At 43.1% G+C, this 21,967-nt stretch overlaps 1 protein-coding gene across 2 annotated transcripts in view; it reads left to right on the top strand.

The window, feature by feature from the left end:
• MTUS1 (microtubule associated scaffold protein 1) overlaps positions 1-21,967 on the top strand; it is a 107,024-nt gene that overhangs the window by 38,669 nt on the left and 46,388 nt on the right. Inside the window, exons 4-7 of one of the 2 annotated variants that reach the window (XM_082238048.1) lie at positions 1,114-1,299; positions 13,258-13,392; positions 15,665-15,769; positions 17,489-17,539. In XM_082238048.1, coding sequence (XP_082094174.1) covers positions 1,114-1,299; positions 13,258-13,392; positions 15,665-15,769; positions 17,489-17,539 — 477 coding nt within the window. The remainder of the gene's footprint in view (positions 1-1,113; positions 1,300-13,257; positions 13,393-15,664; positions 15,770-17,488; positions 17,540-21,967) is intronic. The other variant, XM_082238049.1, reaches the window with a different exon arrangement.

Here is a 21,967-nt window from a genome sequence, read left to right as displayed (position 1 = left end):
TGAGATTCTGTCTCTCAAACAGAACTAATCTTTTAACCGGCTGACTTAAAAATGGAATTGGGGAGCTGATGATTTTGCAGGAGACTTTCAGGGCATGAAATGCCATCATTTCTAACAATTCCTCTCTGGTGAACAGCAGTGCATCTTACCAACCTCTAAACTCCCTGAAGTCTCATAGAGTTGGCACAGAGCTCTTGAACCTGCACACCTACCCCCCAGAATGGGTTAAAACCTGCACTTTTGCAAATATCTCCAAGCCCACTTCTGGTCCTTAGGACTGTTTCTCAGAAATGACAAATAACTGGTGGCGCATTTAAGAAACTGGTGGTGTATTCAAGAAAGGTGCGTGTGGGTTGGGTTGTGGGTTTCAAACCCAGCCAGAATGGTGTGGAAGCTTAAGTTACAGGAGTTGTGCTGAAAATCTCCTTGCCACTGAAAATGCCTTTTAGAAAATACTGGCTGGGAAGACTACATTCAGATCCTCATGCAGTCATTTAAGTTCGTTATATTCTAACTTATCTTGTGGGGTATTTGTATAATAAAATGAGACCGCCTAGGTGTGCCACCCCAAGCTTCTTGCAGAATGAACAGGAAACAATGTGATAGATGCTGATACAGTGGTACCGCGGGTTACAGACGCTTCAGGTTACATACGCTTCAGGTTACAGACTCCGCTAACCCAGAAATATTACCTTGTGTTAAGAACTTTGCTTCAGGATGAGAACAGAAATCGCACGCTGGCGGGGCAGCGGGAGGCTGCATTAGCTAAAGTGGTGCTTCAGGTTAAGAACAGTTTCAGGTTAAGAACGGATCTCTGGAACAAATTAAGTTCTTAACCCGAGGTACCACTGTATTTGCCTACATTGTACATCCTTATTTTGGGACATTTTAACACAAAACAGCTCTCCAGAATCACACCTGTTAGCTGTCATGATTTTTAGCTTCTGCCACATCATGATATTTATTCTTACGTATGTAGATCTCCCCAGCTTACTAATGCCTTAATGAGACAAAAGCAATGCTTTTTATTTTATTTTTTAAAAAAACAACTGTTTTAGAGATTACTACTATTGTAATCTTTGTTAGTGACTCACTCCCTTTTTATGCTAACAGGAACAGAAACGTGTTCTCCCAAGGGGAGGCTTGCATCTCTGAAAGCCTTGCCAGGATCTTGGGCCAGTTCTGCTAAGCCGAGTCCCAAATCAAAAGTGCCTGTCAAAGGACAAGGAATACGGAGAACACCTAGCATTTCCTCTGTCAGTAGCACTCAGAGTGACCAAAGTACACGCAGCAATAATTGTAAGTCATTTTTTGTTAATCCATCTCTTTTTTTAAAAAAAGATAATTTGAATAAAACCCTAAACGGCTTAAGTCTGTCCTTATGGCACTGATGGTGTTGTGGCTGTCCTCATCCTAAATAACAGGTAGAAAACAGTAACTGGAAAATGCTCATGTTGTTGGACCCCCTGATGTTTGCAAATGTGTACCCATGTCACTGAGCAGGCAACACCATCCACCAATGGCAATGGAAATAACTTGTGGTTTAAGACTAGCTTTCATGGTAGTACGCGGTCTTTATGTACAACATTGTTCCTTTCTGATTTTACAGCAGGTGTCTTCGTTTTGTTAGGCTTTCAAAATAAGTTGCTGCTTACGAGCTTAGACCAATTTTTACAAGCACGCCGTTTAAGTACCATTAAGGAATTAATACTAAACAGCCCCCTGACAAAGCTTAACTGTTGCCTGCTTTGATACTGCCTTAAATTGTAGGGATTTTTTTTGGGGGGGGGGCGTGTAGCAATGGTGCTACATATTGAAGCCGCTCAAATCTTCTATGTGGAGAGGAGAGATATTATGCTAAAACCTTGTTGAGCTGAGGAGGCAAACTGCAGAACAGCTTTTTATATATATATAGGTTTATTGCATTTCCCTTTACTTCCTCTTTCCTTTAAAACAAACATTCCCTGTGTACTATTTTCTTTAAAAAAACATTTAAATTTTGCAGCATTCATCTCTCCTACAAACAGATTGGCTCTGAACAGACAGCCATGTTGGGGTGTTTTTTTGGGGGCTGCACAGTATACTACGGTGCCTGACTCACCTAAGGAGGTTGTAAATGCTCTGTTCCGTTTTTTCTTATACTCTGCTCGTAACAAAGGGGAGGTCTTTTTGCTTCATAACAAAGAAATGTGGTGGTCTCCTTTTCAGATTAATTGACGACTCTTTCTTAGCTTGATGGCTAGTTGGCTTAATCTGTTTTGTCTCCTGCCTTGAAGCTTACAATTTTTTTCCACTCTAATTCACTAAGAGCAAGCGTGGGGAATACGAGAGAGGGTTGAACATGGCTGCAGTCTTTCGGGCTTTGAGCTTGCTTTGATCATTTTAAATGACTATACCAGGAGGACTTCGCAGTTGCACAGAAACTGACTTTTCTCCTCATATTTTCACCAATTCTACCCTAACGCCACCGGCAGATTCAAGGAGCCACTGCGATATTACCTTATTGACCTTGCTGGTAGTGGGATCTTACAGCTTTTGTATAATCCCTTTGTTAGCCACATTTACTGGGAGAAGAAGTAGGTGATCATCCTTTTTAAAAAATATATGTGTGTGTGTATATTCAGGGGCAGAATGTGTTGACTTATTGAATAAAATGAATGTGTTAATTCTGCATGTGTTAATTCAGCATTGCTTTTTAAAATTGTGATTTAGGGAGAGGGGGAGGAGGATGAATGTGTTCAGTTTCTGTCTAACAAATGTAAGCCTGACCTGCCGTCTAGAGCCGAAATCAAATCTGGGGGATATTTTAGCCGAATGCATTTCCAACTGTAGAGCTTTGTTGTTTGGATATTGCATCCTTTCTCCCCCCCTTTTTTATTTCAGACTTAATTTCACACCCACTTCTTCCCAAATGTGTGTGTTTTTGTGTGTGTGTGTGTGTGTGTGTGTGTGTGAATGTATGACTTTACTGAGCACAGTTTGGAATAAGACGCATCAACAGCCCATGGGAGACACCATACAATCTTACACTGATACATTTTTGGAGCATTCTAAGGTCAAAGTAAAATGCTTGTTCAGTAAAGCGGTTGGAATTTTTTAAAAAACCAGTGCATATCTGTAAAACAACCTTTTTCTTAAAGCAAGTGTAAAGTAACAATTCTGTTGCTTTGTGTGCCCAATTCTTTGTTATTTTCTCTCTCTTTCTTTTTAAATCTAGTTTCTGCAGTGTGTGTGTGTGTGTTTTGAGATTGGGCTGTTCTTTCATTCTCTTATCCCCCAACCCCTGCCCATCAGCTACCACCACCAGTTTTAAGGAAACTGCCTTCCCTTCAGCAATGGTTGAAACTGAGTTTATGCAGAGTTTTTAATAGAACTGTTCTTGTGCTATAGTCAGGGATGGTGTTTCAGATATGCTGGAGAAGGCAATGAGATGAGGAAGGAAGAAAAAGGCTGCCTCCTGCATAACTTGTACCAGAACAGCATTATTATTTTCATTATTAGCCGCTTTTGGGGGGGACGGGACTGCTGAAATGACATGAACAAAATAAAATATAAATGTATAAAATCAATTAAAAACCAAATTTAAACTATGTACCATCCAAGAATGCAGTAAGGACTAGTCCTCCCCCCTCTCCACATGCCCCCAGAGTGTGGGTTGATAATAATAATAATATTTATACCCCGCCTATCTGGCAACAGAATATTAAAAACACAATAAAACATCACATTAAAAACTTCCCTAAACAGGGCTGCCTTCAGATGTCTTCTAAAAGTCAGATAATTGTTTATTTCCTTGACATCTGGTGGGAGGGCGTTCCACGGGGTGGGCACGACTACCAAGAAGGCCCTCTGCATGGTTCGCTGTAACCTCGCAGTGAGGGAACTGCCAGAAGGCCCTCGGAGCTGGACCTCAGTGTCCGGGCTGAACAATGGGGGTGGAGACGCTCCTTCAGGTCTACTGGGCTTAGCCTGGTGCCTCAAAACGGACAGTGATGGTGCCAGACATGGAGAGCATTCCACAGACTGGGAACCACTACTGAAGGAGTTTGTTCTCACATCTCTACCCTCTGCACCTCTCTTGGATGTGGCACACAGAAAAGGGCCTTTGATGAAGGCTGTAGGGTCTGGACTGGTTCATGTGGAGGGGGGTAGTCTTTGAGGTCCTAAAATGCACTTTGAATTGAGCCTGGAAACTTAACTGTTAGCCAGTACAGTTGTTCCAGAAGTAGTGTCATAGGCTCAGATTTTCTGGTCCCAGTTACTAACCTACTCTCTGAATTTGCCTTAGCTGTAGCTTCCAAATTGTCTTCAAAGGCAGCCCCACATATAATGCATTGCAGTAATCTAACCTAGATCTTACTTGTGCACAGACAGCTGAAGCTAGATTATATTAACTATTGGCAAGTTTATAAAGTGTGTTTTCCTCCTTGCAGTGGAACAGTTGTGTTCTCAACAAATAGAGTAAACTATGTCTTCATTAACAAGACTGAGAATGACCACTGGGCTTGGAATGCTTACAAAAATGAATGTTGGCATTTGCACAGCAAAATTGTTATTTTGCTGGATTATCTTAAATTCTGATAAGCCTGACATGTACAGGTTTTGCCTCCAAACAACTCAGCAAGTTTGGCCTTAGCTTAAGGTAGTCAATTTCTCACATAAGTACTGGAATAATTTTTCTTATTTGTTTAGTGATGCAACAGTATGGAAAGGTTAAGCATGAAAATTAACAGGATGTAGGGTTCATTTAGCCAGCTTCTGTCTTGAACAGGCTGATCTGTCCATCTCGGGTAGCAGGATACATGTGGAAGATGAAAATCTGGTCCATTTTTCTTGCTATATTTCCTGGCCACTGAGAAGGTACAGAAAATGATATACTCCTGAAAAAGAAGCTAAGTCAGCAGCCTACATGCTATTAATTGGTTATTACCATCCTGGCATAGGCTAAATCACTACTGAGGACATTTGAAAATGATTTGATTGCACATTTCATTCAGGCATATTAGTTTATATTACACTGTGCTAATTCCCTTTGAACAGTATCTTTAAACACTGTTACGGTAACAAGATTCCTTGCAAAGACCCAGTGCTTTGATATCACTAAACTAGGTCAGTAGACCACTCTTTCATCATTATGAGTTCTGACATGCAGCAGGTCTTGCAGATTTGAAGCATCAGATCTGCATTGCCAGCAAACATGTATTCTAAATGTAATCAAATGGGCCTTCTAAAACAACAACAACAAAAAATTAATGTGCATTGAAGGTTTTGTAAGTTAGGGCCATGGGAAGGAGAGTAAGTTGAGAAAGCCCGTTGCCTTATTTGACAGACTTGTGTTCTGCTTGACTAGACTGTTGTACTCATCTAATCTGAGTAAACACGTTTGTAATATGGTTTTAAGTCACCTGTGCAGGATGATGTTTTAAAAAAGTGTTATATTTTGGGGGTTTTTTAAAAAATGTTGGAACTGTGCTATGTTGAAGAAAGCAAGTGCCATGCTGTCTTTCTCTATATGTATCTATCAATACCACAAGATCGTTATCTGAGTCCCATCTCTGTGTGCCCCCTCTGAAGGAGGTCAGGAGAGTAGAAAGGAAAGAAAGTGCATCTTATGTGGTACTCTCTCCATTTATTAAATGCTCTCCTTAAGAGGTCTATCTGATGCCAGCCTTGTCATAATTTGGGTGCCAAGCAGAGGTGTTTTGTTTTCCCAGGCATTTGGGCAGCACCAATTATATAGTTATACAGTTAAAGCTTTTTTAAAAAACAAAACAAAACAAAAAACCAAGCTTCTGTGATTTTTATTTATTGTAGGGTTTTTTTCTTGGCTGTAAATCACTTTAGGTGGGAAGCAATACATAAATTGAACAACCGAAGCTAAACTAACAAGGTGTAATGATAGAATAGCCTAAATGTTTTTGCAGCAACACAAGCATGAGTAGGCAAAACTAAGTCCCGGAGGCCGGATCTGGCCCAATTGCCTTCTAAATCTGGCCCGCGGATGGTCCGGGAATCAGCGTGTTTTTATATGAGTAGAATGTATGCATTTATGTAAAATGCATCTCTAGGTTATAGGAATTCATTCATATTTTTTTTCAAAATATAGTCCAGCCCCCCACAAGGTCTGAGCGACAGTGGACAGGCCCCCTGCTGAAAAAGTTTGCTGACCCCTGTAATATATCACTAAGTGCCACAACAAAGAAAGAGTGTTTGGAGGACTGTAAATAATTTAAATACTAGAGTCACTTTCTGCTTCATTTAATAGATGCTTGTTATTGTCTGACCATATGTTTTCTGTAAGATTCAAAGGGGTTTTACACATCACGGTAAACATGACCCTGGGGTCCGGACTAGTTGAGTGATTGATATGCACTGCTTGACATGTGAATGTCCTTCAAAAATTATAGCATAGATATGCCTGGCCAGTTGTAGAAACTTGGGGACCAGTTCTATTCCGTAATTTGTGAAGTATCGCTTAGTTCGTTCAAAATGAAGTTAGTGGATGTCAGACTCTATTAGAAGCAGTGCTTTTTTTGGGGGGGGACACATGGGGTTGCATACCCCTAAACATTTTGTGAATCTAAGTTTGGCCTCATTGAGGGGCAGTATTTCAATATGAGTAGGAAAATGAGAGTACCACTAAACATACTTTTTTAAAGAAAAAAGCGCTGATTTTCTAGAAGTATGTGATTTTTTTATTTTTTTTACATACCAGATTCTTCTGAAATGAGTGGCTCGTAGCTATGGAAAGTTGGATGCCAGCGCTTTCATGACTTCTTTAAGAATTATTGTCAAATGATTTTCACCAAAATACCATATGCTGCCCAAATGAGCGGTTTCCCTTATTGTCCCACATTCTGTATAATGTCCATCCTTGTGTTAAAAAACACTGAAACGCTAAACATACAACATTCACAGTGAACAATAGGAGCATAGTGCTAGGATCTTACTGTGACCATAGAGAAAAAGAAGTCCAGACAGTACACTGACGCTTCCTTCTTTACAGGTGCTGTTTTTGTGTTTCAAGCATGTGGTGTCTGAGTATCCATATGGAGGCTTTCATGGCTGTCTGCTTGACGGTTGTTGTTTTTCCTTCCTAAATCCAGCAGAACAAAATTCCCTTTCCCTTTTCTTGGTGTTGCTTTCCCTTTCCACCAAGGTAAATTGCGTTGGTGCAAAATAAGGGCATGATCTTAAAATAAAGTGAGCAGGCTTTTAAATAGAGTTTCGGACTAAAGAATGAACAATGTAGAAGTCCTCAACATAATAATAATAATAATTTATTATTTATACCCCGCCCATCTGGCTGGGTTTCCCCAGCCACTCTGGGCGGCTTCCAACTGAATATTAAAACAATACAGCATTAGACATTAAAAACTTCCCTAAAGAGGGCTGTCTTCAGTTGTCTTTTAAAAGTAAAATAGTTGTTTATTGCCTTGACATCTGCTGGGAGGGCGTTCCACAGGGCAGGCGCCACTACCAAGAAGGCCCTTTGCCTGGTTCCCTGTAACCTTACTTCTCACAATGAGGGAACCGCCAGAAGGCCCTCGGCGCTGGATCCCAGTGTCCGGGCTGAATGATGGGGGTGGAGATGCTCCTTCAGGTATACAGGACCGAGGCTGTTTAGGACTTTAAAGGTCAGCACCAACACTTTGAATTGTGCTCGGAAACGTACCGGGAGCCACTGCAGATCTCTCAGAACCGGTGTTATGTGGTCCTGGCGGCCACTCCCAGTCACCAGTCTAGCTGCCGCATTCTGGATTAATTGCAGTTTCCGGGTCACCTTCAAAGGTAGCCCCACGTAGAGCGCATTGCAGTAGTCCAAGCGGGAGATAATCAGAGCATGCATCACTCTGGTGAAACAGTCCGCGGGCAGGTAGGGTCTTAGCCTGTGTACCAGGTGGAGCTGGTAGACAGTTGCCCTGGACACAGAATTAACCTGTGCCTCCATGGACAACTGTGAGTCCAAAATGGTCCTTCAGGGACACATGTAGGAATGAAAAATCATGGGAGACGAGAGAGGCAGGTGTAGCTAGGCGTCTGTCAGGGCGGGCCCTGAGAGCCTATTTTATTGAATATTGCAAGCATTGCCCCAGGTGGGCCTGTGGTTGATTGGTTGATACATACACACAGAAACTTGTAATTGGTTAACATAAGTACTAAGGCGGGAATTACATCTGAAAGGTGGGGATTACATGTGATCATTTATCATTGATGGGGAGAGGCTGAGAATCTGAGCTAGAACTGGACAGGCGTGAAGCCTCCTAATTGAATTGTAACTAGGGATTAATTGGCACAAACAATATAACAATCGGGTTCTGTATATGCGGTCAGCTAGGCATGGAGAGCAGGTACAGTTTGTTTTCCATGAGCTTGGGATGTCTGTTACTTAATGATTGATCATAGCATGAGACAATGTAATAATCAAGTTCTGTGAATGTGGTCAGCTAGGCGTGAAGAGCAGGTTCGTACAATGTGTGCAAAAGCAGGGAAAAGCCTACAAGCAGAACTTCTCAGAAAGCATGAGAAAAGAGGAGCAAGGCTTCCCCAAAATGGAGCAGTTTTGTGCAGAAAGAGACTTAACAGTTATGTGTAGAAAGAAGACTTCCCTTTATCTCCCCCTTTCTTTTCTTGTTTGCGAGGCATTCTGGGTAAATAAGGCAAAAATATTTCAGGATTAGTGGTGTGCCAACAAATGCCCAAAATAAGTTCGCCAGGGTCGATGGGACAAAAATATTTCGGGATACGTGGTTTGCCAACGCATGCCCAAAATAAGTCCGTCCAGGATCGATGGGACAAGAATACTTCGGGATACGTGGTTTGCCAACGCATGCCCAAAATAAGTCCGTCCACATCTCACCTTAGGTTTACTGTTGGTGTTGCCATTTCGCAAAGTAGGCGGCGAGAAGTTTATTAGGTGGTTGAGGGGGAGAGAGAAGCCGAGAGAAAAGGCTTATGAGGCCAGGAACGCATTGAAGGAAGCAACATAACAAAATTAAGATGCATATAACGACAAGGGCGTATTGAAAGAGATTACGAAGCCAGGTAAGATTAGGTAGCCAAGCAGTAAGCCACTGGGTGAAAGAATCCCAGAGGCCAGAAAAGCCAACGTCTTGTTTAATGTGGTGTGTGAGATTTTGCAAGTGAGAGATCTGCTTTTGGATGGCTTTGGAATTATCAGTAATATTAAAACAGCACATGTTGTCCACTTGTTCACAGCCGTAATGATGAAGCATCAGCAAATAGTGATAGCAGAACGATTTTGTAAAAGTCCATAGTGAAATTCACTCTGTTCTTTATTCAAAAGGTGAGAAGCTTGTGAAGTAAAGTTCAGGGCTTCTTCTGCAGAACAAGCTAAAGAATTAATGTTCATACGATTCGGTACAGCCAATCCAGGGACTCCTAAGAGAAAAACAACTAAAGAGATATATTCAGACCTACTGAAAAAGGAGACAAAAGCATCACAATCGTTAGTCAATTTCACAGAGCGGCGTTATCAAGAGTGGGATAAAGGATCCAGAACACCAGGAATAACCTGGATTCCTTCTTTGGCCGCAGAAAATTTGGGTAAAATTAAGCCTGCGACTTTAGGAGGTAATTGGGTGGTCATAAGCACAATTTCACCGGGTAAAACAGTGTCTTTGGTTTTTTGATTAATTAAGTCGATGGTAAAATCAGAGCGTGTATCCTTTGAGATGGTTTTAATAGTGGAGACTAACGGCGGAGGGGGGGGCTCCCTATTTGTCCTGGCCCGGGAGTGGGGCCCCTAAGGAGTTTCCCGAACTCCTGCACTGATTTGCCCAATGATAGCTTTTACCGCACTTTGGGCATTTCTTGGAAGGTTTAGCCTTATTGGCATCACCATTCCTGTGCGCCCCACCGCCAGGTGTTCTGCATTCTTTTGCAAAATGACCTGGGCGATTGCAGTTGAAGCAGTTGCTATTCCATCCAGCATTCCTGTCACATAAGTGGATTTGAGACCAGAATCAACAATGGCCCTTCTTAATTCTCGCATTACAGAATAAGAAAGGGTTTCATATAGCACCTGTTGTTGTGCTGTGCCTGGGTTAGTGTAGGAAATCGGGAAAGCTGATGGGGTTGAGCTGGAGACAGGGAAAACTGATGGGGTTAAGCTGGAGACAGGGAAAGCTGATGGCATTTCACCAGCCCACTCAGATTCTTCCTCTAAGGAAAGGAGCCCTTTCTGCCTTGCCTGGGAAAGTGCAACACGGACAGCTCCCGTGAAACAGGCAGGAGCTGAGGCAGGCAAGGGAGGGGTGGAAGGAGGGAGGGAAGAAAGTGGGGGGGAAGAAAGAGGGGGGGAAGTGGATGTGGGCTGAGACACAGCTTCTGAAGAAGTGGATGCAGGCAAAGGAAACACAGGAGGGAGGGAAGGGGGGATGGGGGTGGTGTTTGTGGGCTGAGGGACAGCTCCTGTATGAGTAGATGCAGGAGGGGGGGAAGGGGGAATGGGTTGGGTGGAAGCAGGCAAAGGAGGGAGGGATTGGCAGGATTGTGCAGGAGGCAAAAGCTTAGGATAAGGAGGGGGGTTGTCTCTAACAGACAGAGATGCAGGGGCCGAGGGAGACGCCTGGGACGCCTGAGGTCCAAATTTTGCCACGGCATCTGCGCACCTCTGCCAAGTTAGCAGACAGTGGATAGGAGCCCTGGGTTCTTCAAAAAAGGTTTTTCCAATCTTTTGCCAGGCCTCTACCCCCAAGGAACCTGCCTCAGGGTACCAGGGGCATTGGAATGCAATCTCACATAGCAAACGTTCAATTTCCTTTAAAGAAACATGAGCACCTGCACCTCTCTGTCTGACTAAATGAAGCAGTTCAGTAGCATGCACTTTCTGGGACTTTGTAAGCTCCCCCCCATACTCACGGTGTAGCCGGCTAAGACTTCTCCAGTCGAGTGAAGTATGAGGCTGGCTGACTGCTTCGGCTGCGCAAGGGATCTGGCACGTCGTGGGTCACCAGATGTAGAAATGAAAAATCACGGGAGACGAGAGAGGCAGGTGTAGCTAGGCGTCTGTCAGGGCGGGCCCTGAGAGCCTATTTTATTGAATATTGCAAGCATTGCCCCAGGTGGGCCTGTGGTTGATTGGTTGATACATACACACAGAAACTTGTAATTGGTTAACATAAGTACTAAGGCGGGAATTACATCTGAAAGGTGGGGATTACATGTGATCATTTATCATTGATGGGGAGAGGCTGAGAATCTGAGCTAGAACTGGACAGGCGTGAAGCCTCCTAATTGAATTGTAACTAGGGATTAATTGGCACAAACAATATAACAATCGGGTTCTGTATATGCGGTCAGCTAGGCATGGAGAGCAGGTACAGTTTGTTTTCCATGAGCTTGGGATGTCTGTTACTTAATGATTGATCATAGCATGAGACAATGTAATAATCAAGTTCTGTGAATGTGGTCAGCTAGGCGTGAAGAGCAGGTTTGTACAATGTGTGCAAAAGCAGGGAAAAGCCTACAAGCAGAACTTCTCAGAAAGCATGAGAAAAGAGGAGCAAGGCTTCCCCAAAATGGAGCAGTTTTGTGCAGAAAGAGACTTAACAGTTATGTGTAGAAAGAAGACTTCCCTTTAGACACAGTTACCCCATTCAGGACCAGGGAATCCCCCACACCCGCCCGCCCCCTGTCCCCCCAAAACAGTACTTCTGTCTTGTCAGGATTCAACCTCAATCTGTTAGCCGTCATCCATCGTCCAACCGCCTCCAGGCACTCACACATAACTGGATTGCTGTAGTTTTCAAATACCTGCAGTAAGGGGATTGGAATTTGGCTGCTCCTGCAAATGTGGCTGCACATCTCCTGCCAACCCTATCAAGTAGGGTACCGATACTGGTGTAAATCATGATCCAGTCAGAAGGAACGCGAGCAGGCTGAAGTTATGCACAGGAGAAGGAACGGGTTGTGATCTCCCATGATTTAAGAGATCAGGAATGTTGTATGTACACATGTCTTTATTGTGGCAGAAGCTTTTTGCAGGCTAGGGCACATTTTATAAGATACATACATGTTTTATTTTCTTGTGATCATGTGCTGTATACAGCAGGTATGAGCTGCAAGCAGTATTGTTCCAGGATTTTTTTAATCCTTCATTTTTTGTTAATGGGCAGCATGCCCTTGGCTTTGCTATTTGCAAGCAAAGCCCCAGTGGGAGATACTTTTTTGCAGTATGTTAGAGAGGAGTGAAGAAGCATCTCAGAAAGTGAGTGCTATTTTCATATGAAGCAAAAATCGAAAGTTTTTTTCCTAAAATGACTAGTGGTAGACATCTGAAGTTGGTGTGTTTCCTCCAGCTTCCTCTTCTCCATTCCTTAGCGGTGCTCAGATCACTGACAACGGTGGCTCACTTTGTTTAAAAATAGGAATTTCTCAACAGGAAAAACTTTGTAAAAACTCTACCTTATCTCATGAGGACGTTATATGGCGAGTGGTATGAATAAGGATGCAGAAGGGATACACTAAATATTGGGCAGTCTCTGAGATTAAGAAAGTGGCTATATAAGCTAATAATAGTGGGGAAGAATAATGTAATGATACAACTATAGTGCCAAATAAATGAACAGTCCAGGGAAGCAGATCCGTTGTGTAGAGTAACAGGGAAATTATAAAGGAACAACAATATAGAGGGAGGAAAATAAACCTGTAGCAAGAATAATTTTGGAACTCCTTTTGGGAGTGTACTGTAATGAAAATGTGGTAGCTTGTCTCAGTCCTCTTACAATAACTACATAAAGTTAGAAAATACACTATGGCATTGTTAAACCAGATATGCATCTTTGTATGAGGGATGCTTCCCTACAAGTAAGTATTTGTGTGTTGGAGACTGGTGGATTGACTAAATCTATGTACACAAATGGAGCACATGCCTGTTACATTGTAATTATTTACACAACGGTTTTGTAGTTGTTTCTTTTGGTCCCTAGGTCTAGGTATGAGCAGCCCATCAGCAATGATAGATGGGGTTCCACTTTCAAACTTTGTGGCACCTGATGCCTGTTGACTCTCCATGTACAGATATATTTCTAACAACAGAGGATAATACTTGATACATCTGAAAGTGTATTCCATAAAAAATTTGTTAGTCTTCAAGCTGCCACAAGTCTTGTTGTGTTTGCTGCTGCACCATAAGAGCAAAAAGAGTTTCAAGTGTTGAACATTTGGCATGTTTTTAATTGGTATGTGGTACTTAAACTGAACTTCTTTATGGCTTGTATTTTTCCTTTATAGCTACAAGTGCCACAATTATAATCAGAAATGGAGAGTGGCCTTCGAAGTCGTCTTGTCAGAATGGCACAGCTGAATCCATCTTTCTAAAGCCCATTCCTAGGCCAAGAGTGCTTTCCCTGAAAAGCACCCCAAAAGGTATCTCATCTCTTAAGCTTGCTGACTTCACTTTTATTCAAGCAGCTCCCATGTCTTTGCTGCCACTTCATCCCAGCCTTTGTCCCCCCCCCCCCGACAGGAATAAATCTGGCAGGGGTGGTGGGGCTCAATTAAATCTTAGATCCCAGGCCCTTGGAATAATGTGCCCTGCATTGGCCAGCCTGTTCCCTTAAAATTTGCTGAGAGTGTAAATAGAGCCCACAGCCCCTTGCCTCTCCTGGAGAACATCTGATCTTTAACAACCCTGATCCTAAGCTGCAGTAGCATGGACCAAAATGATCTTGGCATGTGGGAATTCACAAGAATTACTGAGCTTGGCCACCATACGCATCAAACCCAGAAATCAAAACTACACAGTTTTATATAAAATAGGAGGAAGGGAAGGACACAAAGGGTCAAAACAGAATACTGAAAAACAATCAGCGCTCTGTGGCTAAAAATTTGACTGATCCCAAGCTATTGGTTTGATGATAGCATAAGTGTTCTCAGTCTACTTAGGAGTGTGGTTGCAGGCTCTACAATAGTCAGTGATAGAGAAACGTAGAATTGTAGAGTTGTAAGGGACCACAAGGCTCATCTAGTCTTACCAATATATTTCCTGGACATTAGGAAGGGGACGGACCCTGATGTGAGGGCAGGGACAAAGACTCGTCGTTGGTCAGGCAGTCTCCAGTGAAGCAGAACCCAGACATTTTGACAGGTAGAGGTTTGGCGTCCCTCTGGGATCAGAGGAAGATAGTTATCTCAGGTGTAAATTGTCACCGGGATCTCCCATCTCCCTGCCAGATAGTATTAAATATATATATTATGGCTCTGAAGGCTTTAGTGGCAAATCCATTCAAGCCTTGCTCAGGAGAAATGGAGGGGCAGGAGGAGACCAGTGCCTTACATGACAAGCCCCATGTTCTGAGGTTTATTACCCTTGCAAGCTTAAAAATAGAAAAGAATGGGATATTTTAATTTTTAAAAACAGGCATACGTTTTCCTTCAGTAAGCAATATGAGATGAGGAAGCTACCAAATTGCCACCAAGGAAGCACATGCTGGAACGTTGATGGATGATTGTCCAACTGTAGCTGAGGAGTACGTCTGCTTGTTTAAATACCAGCAGTGTACTAGTTTCTGTACAAACCATAGAAGTGCGTAGTCCCAGCCAAGAATTCTTACAGGTCGCGCTAGGCAGCTGAAATCAGTGGAAGGGAAAAGGTCAGGGGCTAATTAAATGACTGCCATGTGATCTCTTCCAGCACAAGATTAAAATAGGTGATAATCTTTGTGGATGGGGGAAGAGACCCCTGAAACTGTTGCAGCTGCATTTCTTAGCCTTAAATGACTGCGGGGGGGGGGGGGCCTAATGTCTTCGTAATGATTTTTCTAAGCTGGAAAGCAGTGTTCTTTCCAGTTCAGGCAAAGTCCAGTATGGTAACTTAGACAAGGACTGACCACATCTACCAAAAATCTCTGTAGGCAGAAGAAATAATCAGAATCCTGAATATGGATCCCCCCCCCAATAAATCATATGGAACATTCTTGATCTACCTGGAAAACACCTGATCAATTGCCAGCAGTATTGTCACAGAACCTTGATTAGTTCCAGGTGTGATCTGGAACCCAGCAGAATGTAGTCACTTCTGCTGATAAATTAAAAGTACGCTTAGTTGCAGTCTTGTGTGGGAGAGAGAAAAGTCTTAGGGCTGTTTGGATGATACCTTCTCTTTATAGTGGGGGGGCGGCATAAGCATGCAAACCCAACTTGCTCTCCTGAACTTGCTGCACGTAAAAGTTGGGTGGGGAGAGAAGTACTGTCCAAACAGTCTTTCTAGGCATCGTGGGACTGGTGTTGCTACTCTGTGTACTTCCCCCCGTTACCCTTTGTAATTTCTAGTTGAATAGAAAGCATGATGAGACTGACACCATGTTGGGCATTGTCCCATCTCCAACTCAGTGCTGCACAATATGCATTATGTCCTTCTAGGCCTTATCGGGGGAAGGGGGTTGACATGGTGTGGCAGCAATATATATATATATATATATATATATATATATATATATATATATATATCATTAGGATTACAGGTAGTTGCCTTATACTGAGTCAAATCATTGATCCATCGAGCTCGGCATTGTCTACCCTGCTGAGTGGCTTTCTAAGGTGTCAGGTGGTTCGTATAAAGTTTACAGATGCACTGGATACTTTCATTATAGCAACGTCTAATTTATTTGTGGGGGTGTCTTTTTCCTTTTTTTTAAAGGAGTGAAAAGCAAGTTGAGCTCAGTGAGCCAATGTCTGCCAAAATCTTCTGGGGCACTTCTTCCAGGAAGGAAAACCAGAGATGCAAGAGGGAATCAGCAGCTGGGTAAAGTATTAGTCCCATTTTTGTTTTCTTGGTGTTATTAGTTAAGGTTATAAGTTCATCTGTGTTATCTCCAACATCATTTCTATCCAAATGGCTCATGGATGAATTAACTGGCATGGTGCTTATACAATATACAATCAGACCTGTGTTAGGAAACATGACTTGTCTTGGATTTTGCAGATTTTGCTCAACCCTGGGCATCTAAGCACTGGTGTTGACTAAGGCAAGTGTACCTGTGTGTTTTTCCCCATTTACTTTAAAACCTAAGTGTATGCTTATTCCACTGAGTGGAAATGCTTGCTGGTGCATGTAAGAATTGTTGTATTCTATGATGGCAGTATCCGTTTTGCTATTTGTTCCACCTAGGCAACTAAATTTGTAGATAAATGTTGTGGATAAAGTAATAGGTTTCCAAACATCTATTACAAACCTGCAAAAACAGTGCTGACTTTCATTCATTTAAGTTAATTGTGCAGAACGGGGAAGGATTTTTAAAAAGGAAGTTCAGAATGATGCATAGCAGCATGAGGAACCATGCATATATTAACCTAATTTTGTTACCTGTCTTAGAATAGTGGTGGTGGTGGTTGGTTTTTTTTAAGGAGCATTTCTTCTTATATAGAGAGAAAAGAGAAAATGTGCAGAAATCAAGGCTTATGCCTTTAAACATGGAATAATACATGATAATGCTAACAGTGAAACAGTATGCAGTATTACAGTTTGGAAAAGCCTGTCTTCCTAGTGATAATTGCATATTCACATTTGCCGATAACATACCATGTCACTTCTCAGCAAGGCAAAATGTATAATTGGGAAGATTTAGCATATCCCTGCTTCTTAAATCCACTCACTGTATGACCAAGTACTTTAAAGGGAGCCTGAAGAGTTTAAAGATAATCCACTTAAGCCCAAATATATATGCTTCATACAAGCACATGTAACAGTTGCCTGGCAGCTCCTTCCTAGCTGGAGAAACTATTTTGAGTAGTGCGGGCAATAGTTACCTGCCTGTAACTCCAGCCGTTAGTTATTTGCCTCAACCCCACAAATTTCACATGCATGGGTTCCCTCCAAACATGCACATGAAATCCCGAGTTGCTCGGGAGAACGAAATAATTTGGAGTACAGTCCTGAGAGGGGCAAGTGTCCCTCCAACTTACCCACCTTCTGAAGTAGCATTTTCTGTGTTTTTTTGTTTGGTATTGGTTTTATAGAATGAGCCATTGGGCTACGTTTGGGTATGTTGCCTTTGAGGAGTAGCTTGATCCATAAGGCTAGTGTGTGTTCATTTTATTTCCTTTTAAAAAAGAGTATGACAGTATGGGACGCGGGTGGCGCTGTGGGCTAAAGCCTCAGCGCCTAGGGCTTGCCGATCGAAAGGTCGGCGGTTCGAATCCCCGCGGCGGGGTGCGCTCCCGCTGCTCGGTCCCAGCGCCTGCCAACCTAGCAGTTCGAAAGCACCCCCGGGGGCAAGTAGATAAATAGGTACCGCTTACCAGCGGGAAGGTAAACGGCGTTCCGTGTGCGGCTCTGGCTCGCCAGAGCAGCGTTGTCACGCTGGCCACGTGACCCGGAAGTGTCTCCGGACAGCGCTGGCCCCCGGCCAATAGATGTGAGATGGGCGCACAAACCCCAGAGTCTGTCAAGACTGGCCCGTTCGGGCAGGGGTACCTTTACCTTTACCTATGACAGTTCAAGTTATGTTTTTGTCTTTTGCAGGACCTTCAGGACAAAATGTACCTCGAAGTTTATTGTCTACATTCAGTTCTGGTGAGTTCAATCACTCCCTTTTGTTCCTAAAAGTATTGTGCTAGCAAGGAGGAGTTCCAGTCCTGATCCTAAGTATATTTTATGATGGTATTCTGGGTGAAGTAGTTGGCGAAAACTTTAGTGTTTTTTGTTTCCTGCACCTTTTTGATATGAGACTTTCATACTGGTAGTATGACATCTCTGTTTTCCAAGCATGGGAAACCTGTGACCCTCCAGCAAATGTCTTTATCATTTGCTACAAACAGAAGTTATGGTTCCATTCCCCACTGAGAGTCTTCCAGTGTGGGTTGAGTGCTGAAATTAGGTTTAATTCTGTTTCCAGAGCTTGGTTGGGGGAAAAGCTCATGGGGAGAGGCAAGGCAGGGAGTGCGTTCAGCACCCTTTCTGCTCATTAACTTTTGCCTCACATCCTCCTTGCTTCATACATGATTTGGGTGGGCCTGCTGCCAGAATTCCATCTAATTTGGCCCTGATTCTTAACTCTGTTTTTTTTTAATAAGGCTTAATTCCTCCCCTGCAAATACCCCTTATGTTATTTTTAATCTTTTCCTCCCTCCAACTGAGCTCTGAAACCAGAGGCAACTTTAGCTGAGGAAAATCAGGAGGGCTGCAGGTCATTCATAGGTAGCATACACATACGGTAAGAAATAAAATAATACCTGCTGTTGGTCCTCTCTACCCTCTTTTGTGTTAGCTTGGCGCAAACACTCTTATCAACACGTTTGCCAATGTTGTAATCAATCTACAGAACACCAATTCATTCTCCAATGGGGGTTCCCATCCTATTCTAACTATAGCAGCTCCAGGGGGCCATATTGTGTTGGGACTGTGGCATGGGAGGAAAGAGTTAACAGCTCCACTGCAACTCTGGCCCTGATTGGCTCACCCACATGCACCTGCTATTTAATCTCTAAATCATACAGGTGACAAGTTTCCCATCACGTTCAGGTTGACATACAGCTTAGAGAACCAAATGTACTTTACCAATCAGACCAGCTAAACTGACGTTCTGAATCCTGTGTAGCATATAAGAAAGTATTTGAACTAAAAAGTTGGAGTTGATAGCATGTGATGTAATAATTTTGTATGTAATGCCAAATATAATTTGTCATTGAGCAACATAACCTTCATATATTTATCTTTGATTGTGGTCTGCAGTGTAGAGGTTAAGCCAGCAATTGGCATGTAGTAAGGTGTTCACTTGCCATTTCCAAGTCTTGTACACCTGCCTTCAGTTTTAGAGCTCAGCAATAAATAATGCATTTGGCGAAACCTTCATTTACCTTAATGGTTCCGTGTGTCAACGAAGAGTGATGAATGGCATGTGCTGAATTAGAAGTGCTACTTATAACATGAAATGTTAATTATAGATGCCTTAGTGATACTGGATTCCTCAACGCATAGGTCTAAAAAGGTTCCTAGCGTTGTCAATTGCTCTTGAAGGCTTCTTCCTGTTGACTCGGTAGTTCAATGTTAATCATGATTTACTCAAACTGATTCTTTCTTTATTGAATCAGGATTAATTGGTAGACCCAAAATATTAATAGACGTGAGCAGACTAAGAGTTATTCTGTATATGCAGCATGAGACAAATATTTGCACAACAGTAGCTCTGCAGATGTTATCCACATTCCTGACACCTAGTAAATGCCTCATGAAGCATTGTTGCAATGATAATTGTATAGGACTCCACACAGTATTTAAGCATTATGTTTACATCTAGGAATTCCTGCATTGCAGGGGGTTGGATGATCCTTGGGGTCCCTTCCAAATCTACGATTCTATGATTCTATGAACTCAAAGGCTCCTGTAAATGATGGAAATGTTTTTAGGTAAATTTCACATGAAAAGAGTTGCTGTGTCTTTCGGGTCATGTACTCAGATGTGATTGGATTATTATTTTTCTGAGATTAGATTGGACAGTGAGATTCTGAGAGCAGTTGAGCCATTGGCGTGAAGGTGGAAGATTCAGTTAGGCAGTTGGCAGCTGTGAGTTGATGGATGAAAAAGGGAGATCTTGGAAAATGAGGATAGGAGCATTCTTGTACCTAGTATATATTGACTGTGAGGTCTGGGCCTTGTAATATAAGGAAGTTAGCAATAAATTGGATTGTATTCTGTCTTGTTTTGTTTGGATTCCTTCCTTGGCTTGGTTGGCTTTCTATAGAATGATAGGAAGTTCTTATTGTTATTTGAAAGGAGAACTATATACCTTGTTGCTTTTCCAGTGAGTTTGAACAAATTGTTTCTTCAAGGCAAAGGTAGAGAAATGCCAGAAAACCACAGTAGGCCAATTACATTTTATTGGGCCTATCAAACCTAGGATAGGTCCTGTTGGAATGATGAGCCAGCAGATTGGGCTGGTTGATACAGGATGCGGACCCAGTGTCTACTCCAAGACAATATTACATCAGTAAAGAATAAAGTTGTGACCTATTTAATCCGAAGAACTGGCTTGTTGTGTCTTTATTACTCTGCCCCGGTTTTGCTCAGGCATTTGCAGGCTTACTGCGCCTGGGCCTGCAAATACTTCCGTGTAAAGAAAGATCTGTCTTTTGCTTGAAGCTGGATGCAGACCTGGAGATCAGATTTTACATTGCTTTGTTGTTGTTCTTGAGGTCAGGAAGTTTCGGAGCAACCATTTGTGTGTTTGTTTCTTAAATTTGTATACTGCATCTGAAGGTCTCAGGGCAGTTTACAGCATAGAAATACAAAATGAAAACACAAAATACATAATAAAAATGAAACTAAACCCATACCCACCCTCCCACAAACACATTTTAAGGGACATGGAATGTTAATCAGCCAAAGGCCTGATTATAGAGAAATGTTTTGTAGTGAAGGTGCCAGGCAAGCCTCCCTGGGGAGAGCATTCCACAAAAGGGGGAGCCCCTGCAGAAAAGGCTAGTTCTTGTGTTACCACCCTCTGGTCCTCTCCAGGGGTGAGGCACACAGAGAAGGGCCTCAGCTGATGAATGCAGAGTCCAGGTCAGTCCTTTATATATTGTGGTCTTGACCCATTAAGGCTTCATAGGACAAACCATCACACATAATTGGGCCCAGAAACTAATTGGCAGCCAGTGCAGTTGGGTCAGGATCAGTGTAATATGCCAAGAGTGCTCCACAAAGCAGAAGAGGGCATTCAGGAGCGATCATGTCAATATCTTGAGCAATTCGGATGTTCCAGAAGTTGGCCAGGGCTTTGACAGGAGCATCAGAGAGATCAGCTGGAGAACTCCCCAGAGACTTCTGTAAACCATTAGCCTCAAAGGATAGACCATCCTCATAGGCCCCCTGCCCCTCTGCAGAGGGTAAAAGGCGCTGAAAGCCTAAACACCAGCAGGAAGTGATCTGACCATGACAAGGGGCTGATGTCAATATCCCCCGAGTTGAGAAAAGAAGGTCCAGGATGAGGCCTGCCATGTGCGTTGGGCCAGTAACATGTTGGGACAGCCACATGGTGGTCAAGGCAGCCATGAAGTCCTGAGCTACCCCAGAGACAGTTGCCTTGGCATGGCTGTCCCAACAGTCTGGGAGTCCTCAACACCAACTCCAAGACCAGCTCTGTCAGCTCAGGCAGGGAGATAGCTGGGCAGCAAGACTGGCTGCAAAGCAACAGAATCCAATATATGTCCTGATGGCCCGATGCCAGGAAGACACACTCTATTCCCTCCCACACAACTGAACAGAGAGCCTGGAGAGAGAAAGAGAAATTCTGTAGACCACAGCAACTCCCCCTCCCCAACTCTCGGGTCTTCTCTGTTGCTGCACCAAGTACCCAGGTGGCCATAGCTGGGTGAGACCAACTCCACCCTGTTCACCCACCCAGGTCTCAGTGATACAGACCTCCTCATCCATAATCAGATCATGGGTGAGGGAGGTCTTGCTCAGAGCCGACCTGGCATTTAGCAACAGCAGCCGCAGACCTGAGGACAACTGCAGTTCCCCAGGTCAGAGGAAGGGCTGGCACAGTCACTAACTGCCTGTGCTGTGTGCCCTTTACCTGGCCTTTCCCATCTCCCACGCCATACCTCCCTCTACCCTGGATCACTGCGATTGGGGCCCCCTGGTCTCCCCAGCTCATCTTTTTCCAGGTACATATTACGCCCCTTTATTAAAAAAAAGCAAAACTCCAAAATGGGAAAAAACCCACAGATTAAAAGTTGTATAAAAACAATTTAAACCAAATCAATCAGTTGGGGGCTCTGTTGTTTTTTATTGCCCTAACGGAAATTCCTAGACAATACCCAAGGTTGCCTTTGGGTGTTGGGTAACTGAAGGAAAGCAAAGCACAGCCTTCTGTAAATCTGATGTTTTAGGTTTAGAGTCACACCTACATATAGATAGATAACTGTTGACTTGTGAGTCCCTGCATGATGTGACATATTGGCTCAATAGCAGATTTTTTTTTCCTTTTAAAACCCATCT

Source organism: Podarcis vaucheri (genome assembly GCF_965113315.1).
Source record: "Podarcis vaucheri genome assembly, chromosome: 9".
NCBI lineage: Eukaryota > Metazoa > Chordata > Lepidosauria > Squamata > Lacertidae > Podarcis > Podarcis vaucheri.
This window is presented reverse-complemented; position numbering and strand designations above follow the sequence as displayed.